The sequence below is a fragment of the Odontesthes bonariensis genome, chromosome 9 (genome assembly GCF_027942865.1).
Source record: "Odontesthes bonariensis isolate fOdoBon6 chromosome 9, fOdoBon6.hap1, whole genome shotgun sequence".
NCBI classification, from domain to species: Eukaryota; Metazoa; Chordata; class Actinopteri; order Atheriniformes; family Atherinopsidae; genus Odontesthes; species Odontesthes bonariensis.
In genome coordinates this window covers 1,731,589-1,754,783 of record NC_134514.1, presented here as the reverse complement: position 1 = coordinate 1,754,783, position 23,195 = coordinate 1,731,589, and the positions used below count along the sequence as shown (strand labels likewise).

Sequence of the window (23,195 nt, the reverse complement as noted above, 5' to 3'; positions counted from 1 at the left end):
ATAAAAGTCGTATCCGAATAATTCTTGAACCGTCAGCGCCCCAAGAGACGGCAGAAGCCAGCGGTGCAATTTTCATTCGGCTACTATGTGTGACTCGTTTTTTATGGCAGTTTTAAAATCATTTTTCACCTGAATTTCATGACTTTAGGCCTTTATAATGGAAATGGAGAGGCAACCTCTGGGCTCAGAGGCAATTTGTGAGGAATCTGTGTGGCAAAGCTCAATGAGTGTGACTTTGTGTGAAAGAGGACAAAAATGCCTACGTTTTGAAGTAAAATTTGTCCAGATCGGGTAGATATTTCGGACATAAGAGACATTTGTTCGAGGAATTGGTGCAGTATTGAATTTAGAGTGAGAAGCAGAGTGGGAGAGACACCTCGGCCGAGATGTAGTCTTCCTAAAACGTAAACTGCCGTTGTGTCAAAGCTGTATAATGTATCAACAAACCCTTTGGTTCAGTTAAAGCTGAGAGTCTCCTGTCACATATAAACTTTGAATGAGGTCTCTGTGATTCTGTATGGCTGAGTTATGAGGCCTCTAAAATCATTAAGTGCTTTTCAATGCTTTTTCCCATCCACAATTTTCCCACTTTTTCCCATTTTGACAGAAATCCTTTTAACTAATGAGAGCATTGGCACCCATAACCAGCAGGTAACATCACCGTTACAGGAGCTCAGCGGTCTCTGTGTGAATCTCACCGGCTGAGCTAACCGACGCTACTTCCTGTTTTACTTGTTTCAACATTAAAGCCCGTATTTCAAAATAAAATGTAAAAAAAACTCCTGCATTTACAGCCAAGTTGAATTGTCTTCTCAGCGTAGTAGTTTCAGTCTAAAATATCACTTAAAGGCAAAACACACAACTGATAGCAGCAAGTCATTCAAGGAAACAGACAGTGGAGCGAGGCTTCTACATAAAAACTACAGAAAGATGCTGATGTTAAAAGTGTGTTTGCACAACAAATGTTATGGCACTTTCATTCATATGGCAGCACATTTAAAATAAAGCTAAATGCTAAAAGCTATACGCTACTTTTGGATTCATTTTTGGATTCTGCGTACAAATGCGATTAATCGTGATTAATCAGGGAAATCATGAGATTAATTAGATTAAAGATTTTAATCGTTGCCCAGCCCTAGTTTCCATAAACCTTAACTGTTGGGATATCTTAATAATACTTTAAATATTTTAGTCTTTCATAGATTTTTTTTCTTATACTTTACCAGTTTTTTTGGCACAATTCGTATATTTCTGCTTACATATTTTTCACATTATTTACAGTTTTTCCCCAGATGTTTAAGTATTATATTACAGATTTATCTATATTTTTGTGGACTAGTTTACTCATTTTCCCAGATATTTTGTAATTATTTCCTTAGGAGCATCCACCAAAGGTTCAGTCTCTCCAACAAGGATGGGTCGTAGACACGTGTTCTGTGGGCAGATGAGTCCACGTTTCAGCTGCTTCTGGGAAAAACTGATGAGAAAGAGCATCCAGGCTGTCATCAGCGGCTTTTGGGACGGCATCATTAAAAATATGTCAGCCTCATAGACTAAAACAAAGAGTCTGGGTGAAGGTTTAATGCGATTTATTGAAGAGTTATCCATCCACAGAGAGTAAAATGTTAGTGGGAAGTTTCTTCCTACAGAGATTAAGATACCAAAGACAAATTTAAATACAATAAAAAGTGAACAAAGACACAGGGCCTGCTCCTCCATGGGAACTGTATCCCAGTCATATTGGGATGTTTACTCTTTCGATTTTAAGATTAACATCAGAAACAAGTTTCAAATTTTAACAAAACCACATAAAAGAAACTGTGATGACATCACGTTATATGGCACAATTAAACCCAATTACAAAAAGTTCAGTTTGATTAGTTTTAAAATGCAGTTTAAAACCTGAGAAAGTTTCCTTTTTGTGGGAGATTTGGTGGAGATCTGAACAAATGAAACATCAAACAGCACCAACATTAAATTCTGACTAAATAAATACTCTGATGACATTTACAGTAATAATATAAAACAGCTGAGTTCAAACATATTTACAAATTAGAAGGAAGAATGATCCAGAACCAGAACCAGAACCAGAACCAGAGCAGACAAATTCCACCAGGCCCCAACAGCAGATTCACCAAAGGTTAGTTCAAAGATGAATAGTGTAAATGTTTCCAGCATCTGTACGATGCTGAAGAATCTAAAGTTATCTCTGAGAAGAACAAAAACAGAGAAAAGAACAAACGTGGGACATAAATACAGCACCTGGTTCTGAAACCGTCCCGGTTTAGTCCAGTTCTGGTTCTGTGGGTGTCACTACTCGTCTATTAAGCGTTAATGAACCTTGAGCTGGAACTCTTTACATTGAAACTCAAAAACATGAATAAAGAACATGAAATAAGGTGTTCTGAGGGAGGAGCTCCGAAAATGTTCGGTGCGAAAACAAGGCTTAAGCTCTAAAATTATTCACAGCTTCTCACACCGCTCGTTCCCTACTTAGTCACAAAATACTGACCGACCAATGATACGCAGTCACTGCAATGGCTGACCAATCAGAGCGAATCTGAGCTCAGTCGGAACGTTTATCGGCTGACCAATCGGAGCGAAGTTCAAATTTTGGTGCTCTAGGCTGTGGGAGGGGCTGGAGGAGGGGCTAAAACTCTGAAGAGAAGATCACAGCAGCCAATCAGCTGTCACAGGATGTGACATCACTTTCCATTTTCATAATGTTTACGTTTTTTCAATCAGGACCGTAAATAATAAAAACACTAAAAGAAGCTAAATGAGCCGACGTTGTATGTAGGAAATAAAAGGTCATGATGTCATGTGGCGTTTGATTTAAAGTGAGCTTGGTGACGTTGCTGCCAGTTGTCGGGCCTCATCTCGTAAACAGGACCAGTGCTAAATATGCTAACGTCTTTAGCTTAAAGGAGGCGGGTCAAGACCTAGATTTAGGTCTGGCGTTCGGGAGTGAAAGATCTGAAGCAACTTCAAGCAGACTTATCTCATTACATTATTCTGGGATGACAGAGCAGGTGACTGCCCCCTGCTGGAAGTGACAGAAATAAATGTAACACTACGTCAACATTGGTTGTTGAACCACGACAGAAAAATCTACTTTTAAAATCTTCTGGAAATATTCCACATTCTGCATCCCTTTAAGTCTGTTATGCTTCTCCAAAACATACCATATATATTTATATTTATATATAAATACTATATAATAGTGGTTTTCCTAATGTGATCTACAGCCCCACCAGAGACTTCTAGTCAATAGCGACTCATGGTGATCCTCAGGGTTGTATCGTTGTACAAATTTCAGCTTCCCAAAATGAAAAAGTCTTACAATACCGTTAAAATGAACATTTATCCATATCAGCCGGCCATCGTTTTAGATTGTGACAAGAACACGTGACAACAACCACGACCAATGAGAAAAGGAATGTCATGACAACACTTTTAAACTTTTAAACCATGATCATGACACTTGAGAATATTACCCTCACCATGAACATACATCTGAGTTCAGACTCGAGCCGGTTCATCCTGACCAACAAAAACATCTAATTCATCAAGTTTATTTCCTTAACTTTAGCAAGTTCGACCTTATAAAAAGCATGTCACAGTTCATCCGCCAAGCTAGGCTAATTAGCCTTGTGTTCAAGTTCACTTTCTGGAATTCAACAGAGCGCAAAAACAGAAAACGTACGTAAAACAGCAGGAACTGTGAAGACCAGCAGGACTGTGACAAATTTAGCAAAGAGGTAAAGCCCCCAAAATGTCTTTATCTTATTAGATTTTGATTGTTTCAGTCCAGCAACTTTAAGAAGTCAGAGGGAGAATATATGACTAGTTTATTTACTCCAATTTATGACCCCCCTGGTTCATTTTGGCCTTAATGAGTCAACTCCACTTTTTTCTCGAAGCAGAGGCCAAACACTGGCAGCATCCAGATTGGAAAACACAAAGTATACTCCATAAAATCATTAGAGTGGGAAACTTTAACATATACAACAGCCTAATTATCACCTTTAATCATCTATTAGACTCAAATGGCTTCTCTCAACATGTGCAAAGACCTGTTCGTTCACATCATCTGCATAGAAAGTAACCCAGTCAGTCATATTTCCTCACAGCCCTGTCCTATCCAGTCATTTTGACTTTATATTAAATGACAACATAGCTGAGAGAAGATTTCATGACAACAGATTAATCAGAGAATGTTGTGACCAGACTTAAAGAATCAGAGGGCAGCTTCCCAACCTTTTACTCGCAGCTTGTTATAATGTCAACAGAGCGACAGCTTAAATGGAAACTCTAAAGTTTCCTCTTCCTCTTAATCAACACTTTAATGTCATTAAACCAAAGTTTTACAAGTTTTTATAGACCTATATTCAATCTATTCGACAATGACCGAAATAATCTGAAAATATTCAGAATTCCGAGCACATCGTGGCACAGAAACAGAAAACACAACACTGTCACGATTAGGAACATCTGGATTAGTTTCAGGAAGGATTATTGTGATTCTGTCCTCGTCAAATCTTCTTTCACTCTCTGAAAAGCCGACAATTTATCCAAATTAAGCTAACATTAGCAGGAATGATAGTTTTTCTCCTGTTTTAGTTCGTCTTCACTTCACTTGCTGTTAAATCCTGAACAGAATGTAACATTCTTGTGCTGACTAATCGTACCTAAAAGGTCTCAGTTCGGTATTTTCCCAACAGAAACAGTGAAGTGCTCTCAGTCTGGAGTTCCTACGGTTGATCGAGCACATTTAATATCATTTCTTCCCATTTGGATGGGAGATTGAATTGAATTTGATTAAAATGACATGGTTTGGGCAGTATTTCACTCAGATTTGAACTGAACTTGTTGACTTTGTGCCTTGAGATGACTCATAAATGAACTGGGGTGAATAAAATTAATGTGAAGGAAGCCAGAATTAAGTCAATAATGCATGTACGAGCAAGCTAACGAGGGAAGCCCAGTGGAGGAAGTTTAATCTCGTATCATCTTATTTTACCACCTTATATGGTCATTTTCTCAGTTTAATATATTTCCATTGTACGTTTAGGGAGCTGTGTAAAAATAAAAACAAAGCAATCATTTAAAATCTTTAATGTGATACAAAAAAAACATCAAATGTTGAAACTGAGAAATTCTGATTTTTTTTTTCCTTTTCTTCAACTCAATTTGATGCCAGAAACAAGTTTAGAGTAAAAAAAATCTGGATAAAAGATTGGCAAAGCTTATAAAAGAAGGCTGGAAAACAGTTCACCTATTTAAGAGTTTCTGTTTGGACTGCTGCACCTTCAGGCCAAAGATGGAGGACATCGTTTGGCCTCTAATGATGGTGCTGACTCAGGGATAAGTGGCTCTGACACTTGTTTTCTTTCTGGCCTGAATAACACTTCTCAGCTCACCGCCCTGTCCCACCTTCTGTGCTACTTTTTATTTCTGCATTTTTTACATTTTAACTGAAATATCTTTTAACTGCATTTATTTGATATTTCTTTACATTTATATTTATAACATCCACATCTTTTTTTGGGACACTGGGTTGCACTTTTGCTTAGAAACCTGTTTTTTATTTTTTTATTTCTAAGTTAGTATTTTGTCCAACGCTGGCGCCTTAAAGCTTTACAATATGCAAGTGAAAGCAGCATATTGGTCCTGTTTAAGATTCAAACCGTTTGAGATTCAAACCATTTCAGATTCAAACTGTTGGAGATTCAAGCCATTTGAGATTCAAACTGAAAGTGTTTTATGTGCCGCTCCAAATTAATTAATTTCAGGCCATAATTCCCACAGCAGCTCAGCTATGGATCAATAATCATTTACTGATGTATTAAACATTACAAAAAAGTTTCATCATAATCTGCTGTGGTGCTTTAATGCTGCTCTGCTGTAAATAAGTTTGATCGGGATTGATTGATTATCAACTGACTGATTGGCAACTGTAATCTTGAACATGGCGGCCTCTCCTCACAGAAAAAAAGGTCTCTTCCTGTTCAGATTGATGGTGGGGAAGCTTCACCTCTTCATGAGGAGGTGAAACATCGCCCCACTCCTCTCATGAAGGAGGAGGTGAAACTCTGCCTCCTCCTCCTTCATGCCAGAGGAAGAGGACCTCCTCCCTCTCACATCTTCATGCAGACACTGCACCGCGCGATGTTCTGCATTTGCCGCCGGGCGTCCATAAGCGTGCCGGAGGAGCCGTCGGAGAACGGGCTGCTCTCCGGCATTTTGGTCAGCCAGAAACTGTAGATGTTGGCGAAATAGTGGCAGGTCCCTCGAGGACCCTGACACTCCACGAAGGGCTGCGCCCTGAAGTCTTTCAGACAGCTACCTGATGATGTCAGAGACTGGCCCCCGCCCTCGTCACCTGCACCTGTATGCTGCCACGAACACAGGAAATCACATCTTCATTAGGCATCTTAAAAACACATTCACTGCCGTATAATCAAGCACTTCTGCGTCTCCGGTGCCTACCATGAGGAAGGAGTATCCGGTCCACAGTGTCTCCCAGTTGGGGGGGCACCTTGGCCGCTCAAAGCTCTGGCTATGCAGGGCGACGGGTGTCGAGGGGGCTTCGCAGACCACACAACGGCTAATGTGTTCCCTGATGGAGGGACCTTCCACAGGCAAGTCAGGCACCGTCTCCAACGTCGACAGCCAATAAGATTTATCGTTCCGACTGGCATAAGAACAGGCGTTCATGTCACAAGAGAAGAACGGCATGGTGGAAAAGACACGTGCACACGAGCCCGCCTGACCTGGAAATACATATTAAATCATAATGACTTACAAATATTTTTAACAAAGAAAAAAATCAACTTCCAGGTTTCAGATGGAGATTCTGGCTCATTGATAAAGCTCTGATTTGGGATTATTAAGCATGGGATGGGGTACAGGCTCCAGGAGTTAGGGGCAAACCAGTGAGCAGTGGTATCTGCAGTATCTGGGTTGTATGTTATGTTATGTTTATGCATTTGGCAGACGCTTTTATCCAAAGCGACTTACAGGTAGGCAGGTAGGGTAACGGGGGTCTTGCCTAAGGACCCCTACTGGAGGTAGTAACTTTCAAGCAGGGGATGTGAACCCAGGTCACCCACATGAAAGGTGGCAATCTTACCACTACACTATCCAGTATCTAACTGCAGTGGTTTGGAGCCAGATGATCGGGATGGAGGCTCTATCTATCTATCTATATATATATATATATATATATATATATATATCTATATATATATATATCTATATATATATATATATATATATATATATCTATATATATATATATATATATATATATATATATCTATATATATATATATATATATATATATATATCTATATCTATATCTATATATATATATATATATCTATATCTATCTATCTATCTATCTATCTATATATATATATATATATATATATATATATATAGGTAAGAAACCAGTGGAGGCTATACTCTCGTTAAATGGGGGTTCTGTGGAGAATTAGCCTCACTTTATGCGCCGTGATCGTAGGGCTTTGACTTTCTGTATGGTTCCTTCATGACTTTTCACGAGGCAGGATAACAACTGGGTACCAGCCACAGCGAAATCGGTATGTTTTTACCAGGAGTAAGAGGACAAGGAACCAAACCTGTCCTCAACACCCCTGATGTCAAGTCCATGGGCTGCATGGAGCAGGCTGCCAGGAATGCAGTCATATGGTGAATAAGGAGGCTTCAGTGGGGGATTTCACCGCAAAAAGCCAGTCTCAGAGCAGTAGCTGCCACATTGTATTCATCGCAGGCAAAGGCCTTGAATGGGGGAAATGTTCTGTGGAAGCCTGGGCATCTGAATCCAGGAAGCCAAGGACCGTCCACCTCCATCAGGCGCCATTAGAGACCATGTTTGCTAGCTTAAGTCGGACGTCACACTCAATACTATGTTTCTATTGAACATTCAGCTCACTCTTATTGAATCAAGATAAAAAAAGCAAACAGGAGCGCATCACCCCCTCCGGTCGGACTATCAATACCACAGTGTTACAAATTAGTGGCTATAGTGATTAATACTACATTTAATACTACAACCAGTTGTTGCAGTGAGCTAAATACAGAGTTTTGAGTCTAAATACAGGCGCACTACAAATTCAGGAGCTGCTGGTTGAACCATTGAGATCAGGAACGGCTGACCTTTCCATCCATCCAGTGGGTCTTAGTGTGATAAGCCTAGTTTCCACTGTCAGAACAGTTCGAGTCACTTCGTATCGGTACGGGTCGGGTCGCTTTAGGGTCAGCTTTGCGTTCCCAATGTACAAAGGGGACCCTCAGGGGTGGGCGGAGTGCGTGCCTGAAAGGACCAAGGGAACCGGTCCTGTGTTGGTACCCCAATCAGAAGGGTTACAAAAATGGTAATGGGTTCCATGGGACCGGTACGGTTTCGTGGTAGTGGAAACACTGAAACAAGCGAACCATTCTGAACCGACCCGTACCGGACTGCATAGTGGAAACGGGGCTTTAATGACTAGCTGAACCGATGCAATGTATTGCTGGGATAGACCAACCCTTAACGCTTTGTGTCATTGCCCAAACCAGAGCTCCTAAACATTAAAGGTGGCTCAAATTCCAACTGTGGTTATCCAGAGAACCAATATGGACACATGGGTGTGTGACATATTAGTCATGGTAGAGCCCTATATTTGGTGGGGAAAGTACCACAGGACCCAGTCTGGAATGGGTATCCTGGGGCTCTGCCCACAGCCTGGACTGTAAGAAGGGAAGGTGGCTGTGAGACTGCAGGAAGTTTTGCACATTTTAACTAGTTAAAAGCTGAGGAACAAGAAAACAACAGATCATAAATAACTAGCAACACGTTCTGATTGGTCAACGCTGGGCTGGAGTTTGATGACGAGAGATTTTGGTGATGAAGATGTTGGCAGAAGCACAGACTCAAAGCCAAAATCTATATAATAACAGCATAGGAACAGCAGTTATGTGTATATAAGTATCTATACCCAGGTCCTGAGTGTGAGCCTTCTCTTGGCCCTCCAGGTAGAGGACACTGTATCCAACCCAGAGGACATTCATGTTTAGTGGACATCTGGGAATTTCCTTCGACTGGCTGTGCTTCACCAACAGGAATCCCATGTTCAAGTTTTGGCCTGATCCAGGAGGACCCCGGTCACCCATTGGACCACGACCACCTAACACACAAACCCATGACAGCAGGTTAGATCACCAACATACATTCACACAGATGTTACTTTAATGTACAAATCTGTTTTTATTTAGTTTACTGATGTTTATTATTATTACTATTATTTACCCTACTTTTCATCCTGTAGATTTGTATATAGCTGATGTTTATTTCTCCATTTTTTTCTATTATATTTGCTTGCTTTTCCTTTAATTTTACATATATTTTATACTGCACGCTGTTGCAACACAATAATTTCCCAAATTGGGATGAATAAAGTACTTATCTATCTATCTATCTATCTATCTATCTATCTAATGTTAGTGGTAATGCTGAGTTGACTGGAAACAAAGCCAAAGATTTAAAGTTTGATGATTTAAACACTGAAACAGGCTGAAGTCTTTGGAAGCTTCTCTTCTACCATCCAGTACCATCAGTAGGGATCGGACTATCTCAGACTATCTCAATTACTTCAGTAAAGGCTGTTTGGATGGGGGTCTCACCTTTGTCTCCCACCACTCCATTCACCCCTTGCAGGCCCGGCTCTCCTTCGTCTCCTTTGGTACCCGAGGGCCCAAGGGAGCCCTCCTCTCCGTCAGACCCGGCATCCCCCTTCCTCCCTGAAATCAACAATCATGATGACGAGCTGCAATGTTTTGTGATCTTATCCTATTCTTTTTTACCTGTAAAACTTCACATCACAGAGCTGGTAAACGAGCTGGTTCCAGATGCAGAAAACCAAATCAAGTCCGTCACCATCTGTTTCTCACCTGTCTGTCCTGGTCGGCCAGGTTCTCCCGGCAGGCCAGGATCTCCAGGTGGACCAAGGGAGCCACGTGGTCCTTCAGGGCCCGGTGGTGCTGGTGGGGTAGGGGGACAGGTGGAAACTCTGCCCTTCTCCCCCTTTGGTCCCACTGGTCCGTCAGATCCATCTGGTCCGTGAGACCCCCTGGGACCAGGAGTCCCTGTTGAACCCTTATTACCAGGCATTCCCATAAAACCTTGATCTCCTTTCATACCTGATCACAAAGATTACAGACGTGCGTTTACTCCTCGATCCAACAGGTGAGGAACAACACAGTAAGAAGAATGAGAAACAATAACAAATTCTGGGATTATATAAGTCTAAAGATAAAATATATGACTTTAGAAAACCTAACCTGATCAATATTTACAGCAATTTCATTTCTCTCTTTGCTGGAGAACTCCTAAAGGGAAAATTTTGTTCATTTCAATAGAATAAGGCTGTGTTCGAAACCGCATACTACATACTGCATACTGCATACTCCTCGATCAGACAGCATTCAGAGTGTTAACCCACAATGTATTTCGCTCCTGCCCGAGCCGAAATCAGCCGGCCTGAAGCTGATTTCCCTTAAGCTCTAAACTCTGTAAACTTCAGCAACATTTGAAACATTTTCAGGAGAGAAAGTAGTCGTTTAGATCCCCAACGTGTTGAAAACCTGACAAAATACCGGCTGTTTACAACTTTGTTCCCACGAATTCGGCGCTACTAAAGCTAGCCGCAGTGAGTAATGCACTTCCGATTATTTTCACAAAACAAAATACCCGTTGCCTTTTATCATAGGGAAAGCCATTACCATACAATTGGTGCTTTTGTTTTGAAAACAGGAAGTGAACCTACCCTCGTTGTAGCTAGCTTGAAACTGCCGTTTTGACAGGAAATGACGATCGGCGACGTCACGTTACGTTGCATCTTGGGTAGTTTGAGTATGAGTAGTAACCTCATGATGCATACCCAACATTTCAGAGAATCTAGTGTGCATCCGGGAACTTCTCGCTGACTCAAACTCACATACTAACTCAAAAAGTTAGTATGAGTAGTGGGATAAGTAGGAGAAGTATGCGGTTTCGAACACAGCCTAAAACCTTAAAGCTTCTGACTCAAGCTGAAACTGAAGGATGCTGATGCAGCATAAAAAGCTGCAGTTTCATGGTGACTTTGGTTCATCCAAGCAGGTAATTGGTCCGGGACTTGAGTTTTGTATTGATTTCCTCACTGTTTCAGCTGCACTCAGCTGCACTCAGTAGCATTTTTACTGTATGAGCATCGTGGCATTCCCATATTTACGGGATGAAGAAGGTCAAAGCCAAAGCATCCTTCATACACACTTTCATTGGACTTATTCATTCCTCGTAAGTTTCCGTCACCATCCCAGTTTAAGATGAGTTTCCTGTAGAGGTCCCGTATCATTCATATCTGCATCAGTCAGACATTACCTGAGGCAGAACACCCCTCAGAACAGTTCAAATGTCACAGAAACAGTCCAACCTTTTGCTCCAGGGTTTCCAGGGTTGCCTGGCGGTCCTGGTGGCCCTTGATTTCCCCTTGGTCCGTTTGGTCCCTGGGGCCCTGGAGAACCATTGTCCCCAGCATCCCCAGGAATTGGGGGATTTGGACCCGGATCACCCATTGCACCAGGGAATCCTGAGACATCAATGCCATCAATGTCAGCGGGCCATATGTGTATTCGTCTGTTAAATTCGACTAACTCAGAAGACTAAATACTGACCTGGGTCTCCATCTTGGCCATGACAACCAGGATCTCCACAAGGCCCTGGAATTGGGTTTTTACAGTCTGGTCCAGGTTGACCTGGAGGTCCAGAACATCCTTGTGGTCCTACAACAACACAGCAAACACATTACTGACAAACACAGAGTCTGATTTGGAGGTTTGAATCCCTGCTGGTCTGACACAGAATGCTGTTGGAATTCACAGTGGTGCAGACCTTTGGGTCCTGGGGGACCATTGGGTCCCGGTGGTCCAGGCTGGGATGTACCATAAGGACCCGGGGGGCCTGGAGGACCCTTATGTCCCGGGTGACCTTTGACCCCTGGAGGACCCTGCACACCCAGACCTGAAGAGAAGGAAATATTTAGTGTCAGTATTCTTGATTCTTTAAGAACCAGACTAAATAAAAAAGGGACACCTAGAACCAAATCAAATGTTCTCAGTATAAACCCTGTTGTTATAACCCTCCTCAGGCATGTGTTCATCAGGACATTTTGTTTGGTCTGCAGCATACTTTATATTTGTTTTTGTGTCTCATACCTCTGGTGCCCATGTCCCCTTTCACCCCTTTCAGTCCATCCAGTCCATGAAGTCCCAGCGGTCCAGGAGGACCTAACACAACAACATCATTCAGAACTACGGAGCAGCGACATCTTAAGCCAATATATTGCTTTAGCTACATCTCAGACTCTGCAGGCCTCAGTCAGCATGTTAAAGGTTAAAGGTCACCCCAAGGTCAGAAACCCAAGAGCTGCATCTCAGACTCTGCGGGCCTCAGTTAGCATGTTAAAGGTTAAAGTTCATCACAGCTGACGTGACGGCAGGTTCTGACCTTTCAGTCCAGGGTAACCCTGATGTCCTGGGGGTCCATCAGCACCTGCTTTACCGGAAAGACCTGGAACACCCGGATGACCTCTAGGGCCCGGGGGACCGATCACACCTGATGGAGACACAATGGAACTGAATGAGTTATGGACAACAAATGGTTTTCTTCCTCATTACCCTGGAAAAAAATGCCCCTCCAAAAATAAGTAAAAAAACAACAAATAAAAGACGTTTTTGCTTTAAATAAGCAAAAAAAAAATCTGCCAATGGAACTAGTGAAAATCTGCTTGTCAAGATTTCCTGAAATAAAATGTGATATTTAGGACTTTTGAGATAAAAGTGATCTTGAAATTAGCTTAAAAACCTCTTCAAATGTAAAAAAAAGCTTGTTTCATATGATATGTGACTCAAAACAATTTGTTTTCAAGACTTTTTCACTTGACAAGATATTCAAGATGTATTGCCTCCAAACAAGTCCCTATATCTGGCTGAAATGGTGCTTGTTAGGCAGTTGTGTCTCATATTAAGTGTAATGAGATACTCAATGAGACAAATATACTTGGTAAGATTTAGATTTTTTCCAGTGTACCACTGATATCTCCAGTAAAGGTGGGTTTCTGTACCTCGTTCACCAGGGACTCCAAGGAGGCCTGGGTCTCCTTTGCACCCTTTCTGCCCTGAAGCCCCAACAAAACCTTGCTTTCCAGGATATCCTAGAGGTCCAGGAATGCCTAGGACAGAAAAAAAGCCCATTCATATATGTGTAGTGTGTGTCACATCTTTTAAAAGACCAGAACCTGTTACAGTTGCACAACCAGAGCCAGATTGTCACCTGGGAGCCCCATGTGTCCTGGATGTCCTTGGTCTCCAGGCGGACCTCCGCAGCTGAGGGACTCTCCTTTGTCGCCTGAAACACAAACACACACTTTACACAGAAACCTCCGCAGGAAAAGAGCAGGAACTAAGTCACAGTGGCTAAGTGACTTTGTACCTTTAGGTCCTGGACATCCTGGCATGCCAGGTTCTCCCAATTTCCCCGGACACCCTGGGTCACCCTGGAACCACAGATGGGAAAAGATCAATGTTTCTCAACACGATACGTTTCTGAACTAAAGAAAACTGTGGGTCTTAAATGTTTTAAAGCAGCTCTGTAAAGCATGCTGAGAAATATAACTTTCTGCTGATGTGACGGGAATTGATTATAGATTTTAATCTGATGATGAGATCCAGAAGCTGACAAATCAAACAACTCGCTGGTGAAACAGAATAAACATTCATCTCTGACCAAAAGACTCCTTCTCCCTCCTTTTGTCCGTGAATGAATGATAGATGAATGAATGATGGATGGATGAATGAATGAATGGATGGATGATAGATAAATGGATGATGGATGGATGAATGATAGATGGATGGATGGATGATGGATGAATGATGGATGGATGGATGAATGAATGAAGGATGGATGAATGAATGAATGAATGAATGAATGAATGAATGATGGATGGATGGATGGATGGATGGATGAATGAATGAATGAATGATTGATGGATGGATGAATGAATGATAGATGGATGATGGATGGATGGATGAATGATAAATGGATGGATGATAGATGGATGGATGGATGAATGGATGATAGATGGATGGATGGATGGATGAATGAATGAATGAATGAATGAATGATTGATGGATGATGGATGGATGGATGAATGATAAATGGATGGATGATAGATGGATGGATGGATGAATGGATGATAGATGGATGGATGGATGGATGAATGAATGAAAGATAGATGGATGGATGATAGATGGATGATAGATGGATGATGGATGAATGAATGAAAGATAGATGGATGGATGATAGATGGATGATAAATGGATGATGGATGAATGATAGATGGATGGATGGATGAATGGATGAATGATGGATGGATGGATGAATGAATGATAGATGGATGATGAATGGATGATAGATAAATGGATGATGGATGGATGGATGGATGGATGGATGATAGATGGATGGATGGATGGATGGATGAATGGATGAATGAATGATAGATGGATGGATGGATGAATGGATGGATGAATGAATGAAAGATAGATGGATGGATGGATTTGAGTAATTCGATAAAGTAGTTTGGGACGGGGCTCAAAAACGGCTAAATTTGAACTATTTTTAGTATCTAAGAGTATTACTAACTGGCGGCCTGTCCAGGTGTACCCCGCCTCTCGCCCATTGACCGCTGGGATAGGCTCCAGCCCCCCCGCGACCTGACCGACAGATTCAGCGGGTATAGAAAATGGATGGATGGATGAATGATAGATGAATGGATGGACTAAGTTTATTACTTTGGTTTTGCATCAGCTCTTGAACATTTCCCATCATGCTTTTATCTGAAAACAGCTTTAATCTTACAGGGTCTCCGTTCTCGCCGGGGAAGCCAGGGAAACCTGGGGGCGCTTTACTTCCAGGTGATCCTGGATATCCTGGTTTCCCAAACGGTCCTAGGGGTCCTATGGATCCCTTGATGCCCGGGGGCCCGTTGTAGCCTGTGTCCGCAGGTATTCCTGTAGTGCCCTGCGCACCTTTATTTCCTGTGGAGAAAAGATGTTTTTGACATTAAAAGGTACAGAGTGGAGGCTCAGACTGAGACTGATCAGTTACATAATCCTGAGAGCATCATGAGAAATGACCCTTCAGCATGGACTCCAGGAATCATTCCTAGAGTTTGAGGCGTATTCCTGGCAAAGACCATAACAAATGTGGAAGTGAGATCATCCACTCGTGCATTTTGAAGCATGGAGCACTTTGAGTGGACTCTAACTTCCAAGTCCAATCTTGCTGCTGTTTTCACTTCCTTTGGTCGTCTTTTTGACTTCCTTCACTCTTCTTCTGAACTACCTCTCTTATCAATTAACTTAAAAGATAAAAGGCTCAAAAAACACAATCTTAAGATGATCAAATACACATTAAAATAGACTCTATATACATTTTACATACGTTTTATCACTGTTATGTGACCAGCTTTGGGGGTACCCTCTGCATTTCTAACCCTCGCAGTGAGCTCCTGACCAGTCATCAGTATGTCAAAACTGACTCAGCATAACCGGACTCTCCTCGACTCAAACTGATTAGTATCTTTTCAGATTTTCCACCCTTTCTTTTACACATCTGAATTACGACTGTATGCTGCTGACTGTGTGGCAGGTAGGCTTTGATAAATGTAGGTTTCACTCATTATCGTATGAATTCAAACAACAGCAGTCACATTGTGTACATAGATATTCCAGTGTGTCCACAGGGTTCCATCTGTCCATTAAATGGACTTCTGTTCATACTGTGAAGAAAATGTCTGAAGAAATTTTGATGGGTGCCGATATACTGCCCGCCCTATCAACAAACCCTTTGGTTCAGTTAATGCTGAGAGTCTCCTGTCACATAAACTTTGAATGAGGTCTCTGTGATGTCGTATGGCTGAGTTATGAGGCCTCCAGTTTTTGACATTTTTGGCTCGTTAAGTGCTTTTCAATCGATTTTCCCATTGAATTTTGGGCCTCTGCGGCCTTAACAGCATTCTCACAATAATCCAGCACAGGAGTAGTATGTGTGTCTCATGCCTTCGGCATTGGCACCCATAATTACAAGATATCCATATTACAGTGACTCACAGCCCAAAAGGAAAAGTAGAAACCTATCCCGAGTATGTAGAGACGAGTTTTTTTATTTTTTATTTTCATTTTGTTGTAACTGAAACTGAGTTTTATTCAGCAATCGTTCAGGAGGTCAGTCCAGAGCCCAAACAGAGATGTCCTACGTTCCCTGGGTCTTTAAATGCAGCAAGTGAACCTAGGAACCAGCTAAGTGATGGTTCTGACATCAGCCTATGGCAGGGGTTCCCAAACTTTTCCATGACAAGGCCCCCCAAACAGTATCAGCTTCTGGCCTCCTTTGCAAACCACAGACAATGCTACAAAATATGTAAAGAAACATCAACTTTAGAACGTATTTTCTTTCTTTTCTTCAAGGACAGCAGCTCGCCGTGTGAATGCAGCCTGACTAAATGCTCTTCTTTACGTCTGAAGAAGTCAACCGTTTTTTCGGACTCTAACGGATGTTTTTGTATCGAGTGACGCTGAAGTTTCGAAGGTTTTGAACACTCATTTGAGAGGGTCTCCAGACAGAGGACGCCATTTTTCTGTATGGCTGTAAAGCCAAACTTAATGTATATTGCCTCATACTTTCTGATTTTAGTCGGCCAGTTCTTTCAGTCTCTTCCAAGTCAAAAATCTGTCCATTTTGGCTAAGCTAGCTACACGCTAGCTTGAGGAGCAGAGCAGCTTGAGAACAAGCGCAAACCGCCAGGTCTACCATGTTTTGACTGGCAGCCAATCAGAAAGACAAGCATGACAAATAACTTTTCAATATGATATATTATTATAAATCGTATTTTACAACACTGATTAAAAAAATGTGACAATTGTTTACAATGATGTTTAAAAAAAAAAATAAATAAATAAAAATAAAAATTATTTTTTTATTTTTATTTTTTTCTTATCTTCACTCCAATTTTCTGAGGCCCCCCTAGCGCCCCCTGGCGGCCCCCACTTTGAAAACCACTGGCCTACGGCACTTGTCTCTATGGTGTTAGAATCACTCTGACCTCTTTCTCCAGGGAATCCATTAGGGCCATTAGGCCCTTGCTGTCCACTCTGGCCTTTGATGGGGAAACAGTTGCTGTCTCCTGGAGGCCCTTGGGGCCCTTTACAGCCTGCAGGGAACAGATCAGAGCAGCATTAGCCTCAGGTTAAGCTGTTTCGGTCCACTCCTAGGTATGGGGAGTGGACCAGTAATCCTGCAGTCTGAGTAAACCTAATGACCCAACACTGTAGGATCACTCTGTTTTTACCTTTCTGTCCCTTCGGCCCTTCACATCCCTGAGCTCCGTCTTGTCCCATGGGCCCCGTCTTCCCTTTCCTGCCTGGGTCTCCAGGTGTCCCAGCCTGTCCTGGGACCCCTGGAATGCCTTCCCAGCCCTGGGGCCCGGTCACGCCTAAAAGCAGGATTTCGGTGAAACGGTGTTGTCAGATTACTTTTCCCCACAGGTGTGCTGGTGACAGCGTCTCACCTTTCTGACCGCAGGGCCCCAGCTGGCCCGAGTCTCCACTTGGTCCAGGGGGCCCCTGGAGCCCAGGGTGGCCAGGAAATCCAGGAATGCCTTGTTTGCCCACATGGCCTTGTGGACCATAACCTGGAGGACCTTCACCCCCGGTCTCACCTTTCACCCCCAAAATACCTGAATGACAGCAAGATGAAGTCAGACTGAGAGTTTAAAGGGGCAGTACAAACTATAACATTTCTGAAGAAATTTTGACTCTCAGAAAGCCGAGAGTCTCCTGTCACATATAAACTTTGAATGAGGTCTCTGTGATGTCGTATGGCTGAGTCGGTCGCTGTTCGAAAAGTAAAAGTCGTATCCGAATAATTCTTGAACCGTCAGCGCCCCAAGAGACGGCAGAAGCCAGCGGTGTCATTTTCATTTGGCTACTATGTGTGGCTCGTTTTTTATGGCAGTTTTAAAATAATTTTTTCACGTTAATTTTGTGATTTTAGGCGTTTATAATGGGCGGAATGTCAGTTGGAGGGACGAATCTCTGCACTCAGAGGTGATTTGTGAGAAATCTGTGTGGCAGAGCTCAATGAGTGTAACTTTGTGTGAAAGAGGACAAAAATACCTACGTTTTGAAGTAAAATTTGTCCAGATTGGGCAGATATTTTGGACATGAGAGACATTTGTTGGAGGAATTGGTGCAGTATCGAATTTAGAGTAAGAAGCAGAGTGGGAGAGAAACCTCGGCTGAGATGTAGTCTTCCTAAAACGTAAACTGCCGTTGTGTCAAAGCTGTATAATGTATCAACAAACCCTATGGTTCAGTTAAAGCCGAGAGTCTCCTGTCACATATAAACTTTGAATGAGGTCTGTGCGATGCTGTATGGCTGAGTTATAAGGCCAACTGCCAAAAACTGCCATATTTTCTCATTGTCAATGCATTTTCCCATTCACAATTTTCCCACTTTTTCCCATTTTGCCGGAATTCCCTTCGACTAATGAGAGCCAAACGTAATAGCACACCGATTGAGGTCATTGCGCACGCAGCGGTGTGCTTTTTATGCCGGTCGGACCATCGCTGCTAGACTACTAGCGCGCCGAAATTCAAGACGGAAACGGGAGAATAATAAGAGTCTGGCAACAGAGTAATATGTGTGTCTAAGACCTTCGGCATTGGCACCCGTAATTAAAATAAATTGAATCAGTAACATTGGGTGAATGATTCAAAACAAAGGAGTGAGCACCTGTTGGCCCGTTGGGCCCCTGAGGGCCAGCGGGGCCAGTTGCACCAAATGTTCCAGCATCACATTGCTCAGGTGGAGGCCCCCTGGGGCCAACTATACCTTGGGCCCCATCGTCTCCTCTCTGGCCCTTCACACCAGGCCCTCCAGGCAGACCCTGGACACCTGCACAGACAGTAAATAACTGAGAATATCTGATGTAATTCACTTCTTCTTTGTTCACCTTGTGTTTGCGACACAGTTATTACATTTTAAATCAAAGTTTCTGAAGAGAAACTAAAACAATATTTCACTTTATGGATTGATTCATTCAGCTCAACATCTCCAGTACATCACCTGGTGCTCCATCTTTGCCGGGAGGGCCGGGGACTCCTTTAGGTCCTGGAGTCCCCAGTAGTCCTGGGAGGCCTATAGGTCCCTCGGGCCCAACAACACAATCCCCATGTGGTCCCTGGAGTCCAGGAGCACCTGGAAGCCCTGGGAAGCCTGGTACACACATTCAAACACATTGTAAATAGAACACAGGAACCTCAAGAGAACAGAAGGAACTCACATCTAAAAGCACTTCATGGACTGAAACAGTTCAGGCTTCATCGTAAATCTCTGTTTTCGACTGATTTTACTCAAATCTCCATAACGGGAGTTTTAATGTCACTAATGGTTGCCTCTGGTTTGTGGAGTGCCTCAGGGGTGCATCCTCGGCCCCTTCCTTTTCTCCTAAGACACGTTACTTCTGCTGCACAATCTGCAGAAACCAGATGGCAAACAGCTTTATTTGTCTCACACAACAGAGGCTCTACGAAGCGGTAATGTTCTCCAACTTCACACGGTTCTTAAGTCGTGATGATAGAACATCAACATGTTGGACGATAAGCTTAATTTACATATATCTGTAACTTCTGTTTAGTTTGAAGCTTTATTCAACAGAAATAAGTCCAGAGAAATTATTCTCAGAGTCTCCTCTGACCAGCTTCACCGTCTTTAGAACCAAACGTAGAATCTGAAGCATCAACACTCAGTAAAAGCTGCTCCAGAGTTCCCATCCTGCTCCATCAGCTTCCTTTAACGACCCTTCTTAACGCTTTGGGAACTGAGGGCACTGATTGTTGCAGTTTTTTAGAGGAATCTGGGTCCATTCCTGCTGAATCCCAGATTCCAGCTGCTCAGCAGTCCCTGGTTGTTGTTGTCTGGTTCTCCTCTTCATGATGCTCCGTACATGTTCAGCAGGAGACAGATGTGGACAGATGTGGGCTGCAGGCAGCTGAGAACAGCCTGGATGCTCTTTCTCAGAAGTTTTTCCCAGAATCAGCTGAAACGTGGACTCATCTGCCCAAAGAACACGTGTCTACTGTCTTTCTGTCCATTTGAGCTGAGCTGGTGTCCAGAGAACTGGGCCGTGTTCCAGAAACTCAAAGAAAACTCCAGAAAACTCAAAGAAAACTCAAAGAAAACTCCAGAAAACTCAAAGAAAACTCAAAGAAAACTCCAGAAAACTTAAAGAAAACTCCAGAAAACTTAAAGAAAACTCCAGAAACTCAAAGAAAACTCCAGAAACTCAAAGAAAATCCAGAAACTCAAAGAAAATCCAGAAACTCAAAGAAAACTCCAGAAACTCAAAGAAAACTCCAGACTCCCTGAATCTGTCCTCAATATTCTGCTCTGTAGATGCCGAAAGACCAAAGTTCTATACAGTTTGATTCTGATTCAGTCTGGTCCAGAACCCAGCTAAATATTCTAAATATCTATAGCCCTTTTTCCATCAGATTCTGTAGCGAATTAAAAGTTATATCGCATTACTTTGTTGCGATACAAGATGCGTTCGGTTGGTTTTCCATCAAACAGGACGATTCTAGCGAAATAAAATGACATCACCGGAACGTGCTGATGCGCATTATTCTGACTCGACCAGATGATTTTCCATTACAAAAGTGGCAAATTGTAGCGAATTAGAATTTCTCGGTAGCGGGAATTTAATTGCTCGCGCTGTTATTGTCAGCCTCCTGTTATAACAGTTGCTATAACTTTCAAGGCTATACGTACCTTTTCACCACCGGATTTCGTTTTATTTATTAGGCTAGTTACTTATTTAGAGTTATGGACCGTAGGATAGGACTAAACATGCTGCTAGTGCTGCTATGTCAGCTTATAATAGCCGTCAGAAATTTAAGAAGGAGGATGAGAGCGAGGGGAGAATTAATTATGCTGCTTCAGGACCACCCGAATTGTGTTTATAAAAAGCAGAGTCTCTGCTCTCGACCAGTTGTTTCTTTTAACATCGGACATTGTTGTTTCTAGTTGTTGCTGCTGTTTTGATACCGACAGGATAGGTGAAATGGGGCGGCTGAGCGGCTCAACAACAACATTCGAATCCTCGCGCTTTACCAATACCATCTGCGCATGCGTGGCTAGTCTGAATCGCATAAACCTTTTCCATCACTTCTGTAGCGATACAACTTAGCCCTGAACCACCTATTTCGAGCGAATTGATTTAATGCGACAAAACAGGCGTTCTAGCGATTTAACCGTTTTTCCATCACATGTATCGCACTAACTTCTGATGCGCATCAAATTAAAGCGAATCATGTCGTTGATGGAAAAAGGGCTTATGATACTCTCAGTGGGATTTTACCTGGCTCTCCAGCATAACTGAAGCCCTCGGTTCCTTCTTCTCCAGTATCTCCTGAAACACCTTGAGGTCCTGCGGGACGAGGAGAAGAAATATGCAAAGATCAGATCAGCTGAAGGTAAAGGTGCCAATGCAGCTGCTGCCCGCTGGAATGCCAAGTTTACAGAGTCCTTTATTATCTCTGAGTGTTTATTTAGAACGACGGTCATACTTTTGGGCGTCCTGTTTGATAAGACAAGACAAGTTGTTTTGGATGAATTCTTAAACCATGCTATTTTTAAATAGAAAATTTCTTAAGAAATTTTGATGGGTGCCAATCTACTGCCCGCCCTATCAACAAAGCCTTTTAGTTCAGTTAAAGCTGAGAGTCTCCTGTCACATATAAACTTTGAATGAGGTCTCTGTGATGTCGTATGGCTGAGGTATGAGGCCTCCAAAACAGGGCAGTTTTTGGCATTTTTGGCTCGTTAAGTGCTTTTCAATCGATTTTCCCATTGAATTTCGGGCCTCTGCGAGTCTCAAAATTCCTAAGACCGGTCTGATGAAGACGGTTATGTCATTTTTATCAAGGTCCTGTTTAAAATACAGCTTTTATGGCATTTTCAAAATGCATTTTGGGGCTCGTTAAGTGCTTTTCAATTGATTTTTCCTTTCACAATTTTCCAACTTTTCCCATTTTTCCGGAATTCCTTTAGACTAATGAGAGCCAAACATAACAGCACACCATTCACGATCGATGCGCACGCAGCGGTGTGCTTCGTATGCCGGTCGGACCATCGCTGCCAGACTAGTAGCGCGCCCAACGTTAGGGCGGAAACGGGAGAATAATAAGAGTCTGGCAACAGAGTAATATGTGTGTCTAATGCCTATAATAATAAATTTACTTCCAAATGTGAAGATAAAAGTCAGAGCTCAGATATAATGGGAGTGAACGGGGGTTTGGGTGATTTCAGAGAATGAGGCTGTGTTCGAAACCGCATACTACATACTACATACTACATACTGATCGATCAGACAGTATGCAGAGCGTTTACCCACAATGCATTTCGCTCCTGCCCGAGCCGAAATCAGCCGGCCTGAAGCTGATTTCTCTTAAGCTCTAAACTCTGTAAACTTCAGCAACATTTGAAACATTTTCAGGTGAGAAAGTAGTCGTTTAGATCCCCAACGTGTTGAAAACCTGACAAAATACCGGCTGTTTACAATTTTGTTCCCACGAATTCGGCGCTACTAAAGCTAGCCGCAGTGAGCAACGCACTTCCGGTTATTTTCCCAAAATAAAATACCCGTTGCCTTTTATCATAGGGAAAGCCATTACCATACAATTGGTGCTTTTGTTTTGAAAACAGGAAGTGAACCTACCCTCGTTGTAGCTAGCTTGAAACTGCCGTTTTGACAGGAAATGACGATCGGCGACGTCACGTTACGTTGCATCTTGGGTAGTTTGAGTATGAGTAGTAACCTCATGATGCACACCCAACATTTAGGAGAATCTAGTATGCATCCGGGAACTTCTCGCTTACTCAAACTCGCGTACTAACTCAAAAAGTTAGTATGAGTAGTAGGAGAAGTATGCGGTTTCGAACACAGCCTGAGAGTAGACAGCAACGCCATGTTTTGATGGATGAATTCTACACGTGGAGCTGAAACTCTGAACATGAAAGCAGTTTAAA

The 23,195-nt window shown here is 42.5% G+C and overlaps 1 protein-coding gene across 3 annotated transcripts in view; it reads right to left on the bottom strand.

The window, feature by feature from the left end:
• Nucleotides 1–1,572: 1,572 nt before the first annotated feature.
• Nucleotides 1,573–23,195, bottom strand: part of col4a4 (collagen, type IV, alpha 4) — an 82,654-nt gene continuing 61,031 nt past the window's right edge. For all 3 annotated transcript variants that reach the window (XM_075472727.1, XM_075472728.1, XM_075472729.1), the window contains 20 exons: nucleotides 21,526–21,594; nucleotides 19,233–19,382; nucleotides 18,900–19,061; nucleotides 17,674–17,841; nucleotides 17,455–17,598; nucleotides 17,209–17,316; nucleotides 14,964–15,142; nucleotides 13,539–13,602; nucleotides 13,380–13,454; nucleotides 13,171–13,278; nucleotides 12,555–12,662; nucleotides 12,263–12,334; nucleotides 11,940–12,068; nucleotides 11,723–11,830; nucleotides 11,482–11,637; nucleotides 9,959–10,207; nucleotides 9,692–9,808; nucleotides 9,007–9,195; nucleotides 6,493–6,776; nucleotides 1,573–6,398 (listed from right to left, as the gene is read on the bottom strand). In XM_075472727.1, the coding sequence (XP_075328842.1) occupies nucleotides 6,141–6,398; nucleotides 6,493–6,776; nucleotides 9,007–9,195; nucleotides 9,692–9,808; nucleotides 9,959–10,207; nucleotides 11,482–11,637; nucleotides 11,723–11,830; nucleotides 11,940–12,068; nucleotides 12,263–12,334; nucleotides 12,555–12,662; nucleotides 13,171–13,278; nucleotides 13,380–13,454; nucleotides 13,539–13,602; nucleotides 14,964–15,142; nucleotides 17,209–17,316; nucleotides 17,455–17,598; nucleotides 17,674–17,841; nucleotides 18,900–19,061; nucleotides 19,233–19,382; nucleotides 21,526–21,594 (2,897 nt within the window). In that variant the 3' untranslated portion in view covers nucleotides 1,573–6,140. The remainder of the gene's footprint in view (nucleotides 6,399–6,492; nucleotides 6,777–9,006; nucleotides 9,196–9,691; nucleotides 9,809–9,958; nucleotides 10,208–11,481; nucleotides 11,638–11,722; nucleotides 11,831–11,939; nucleotides 12,069–12,262; nucleotides 12,335–12,554; nucleotides 12,663–13,170; nucleotides 13,279–13,379; nucleotides 13,455–13,538; nucleotides 13,603–14,963; nucleotides 15,143–17,208; nucleotides 17,317–17,454; nucleotides 17,599–17,673; nucleotides 17,842–18,899; nucleotides 19,062–19,232; nucleotides 19,383–21,525; nucleotides 21,595–23,195) is intronic.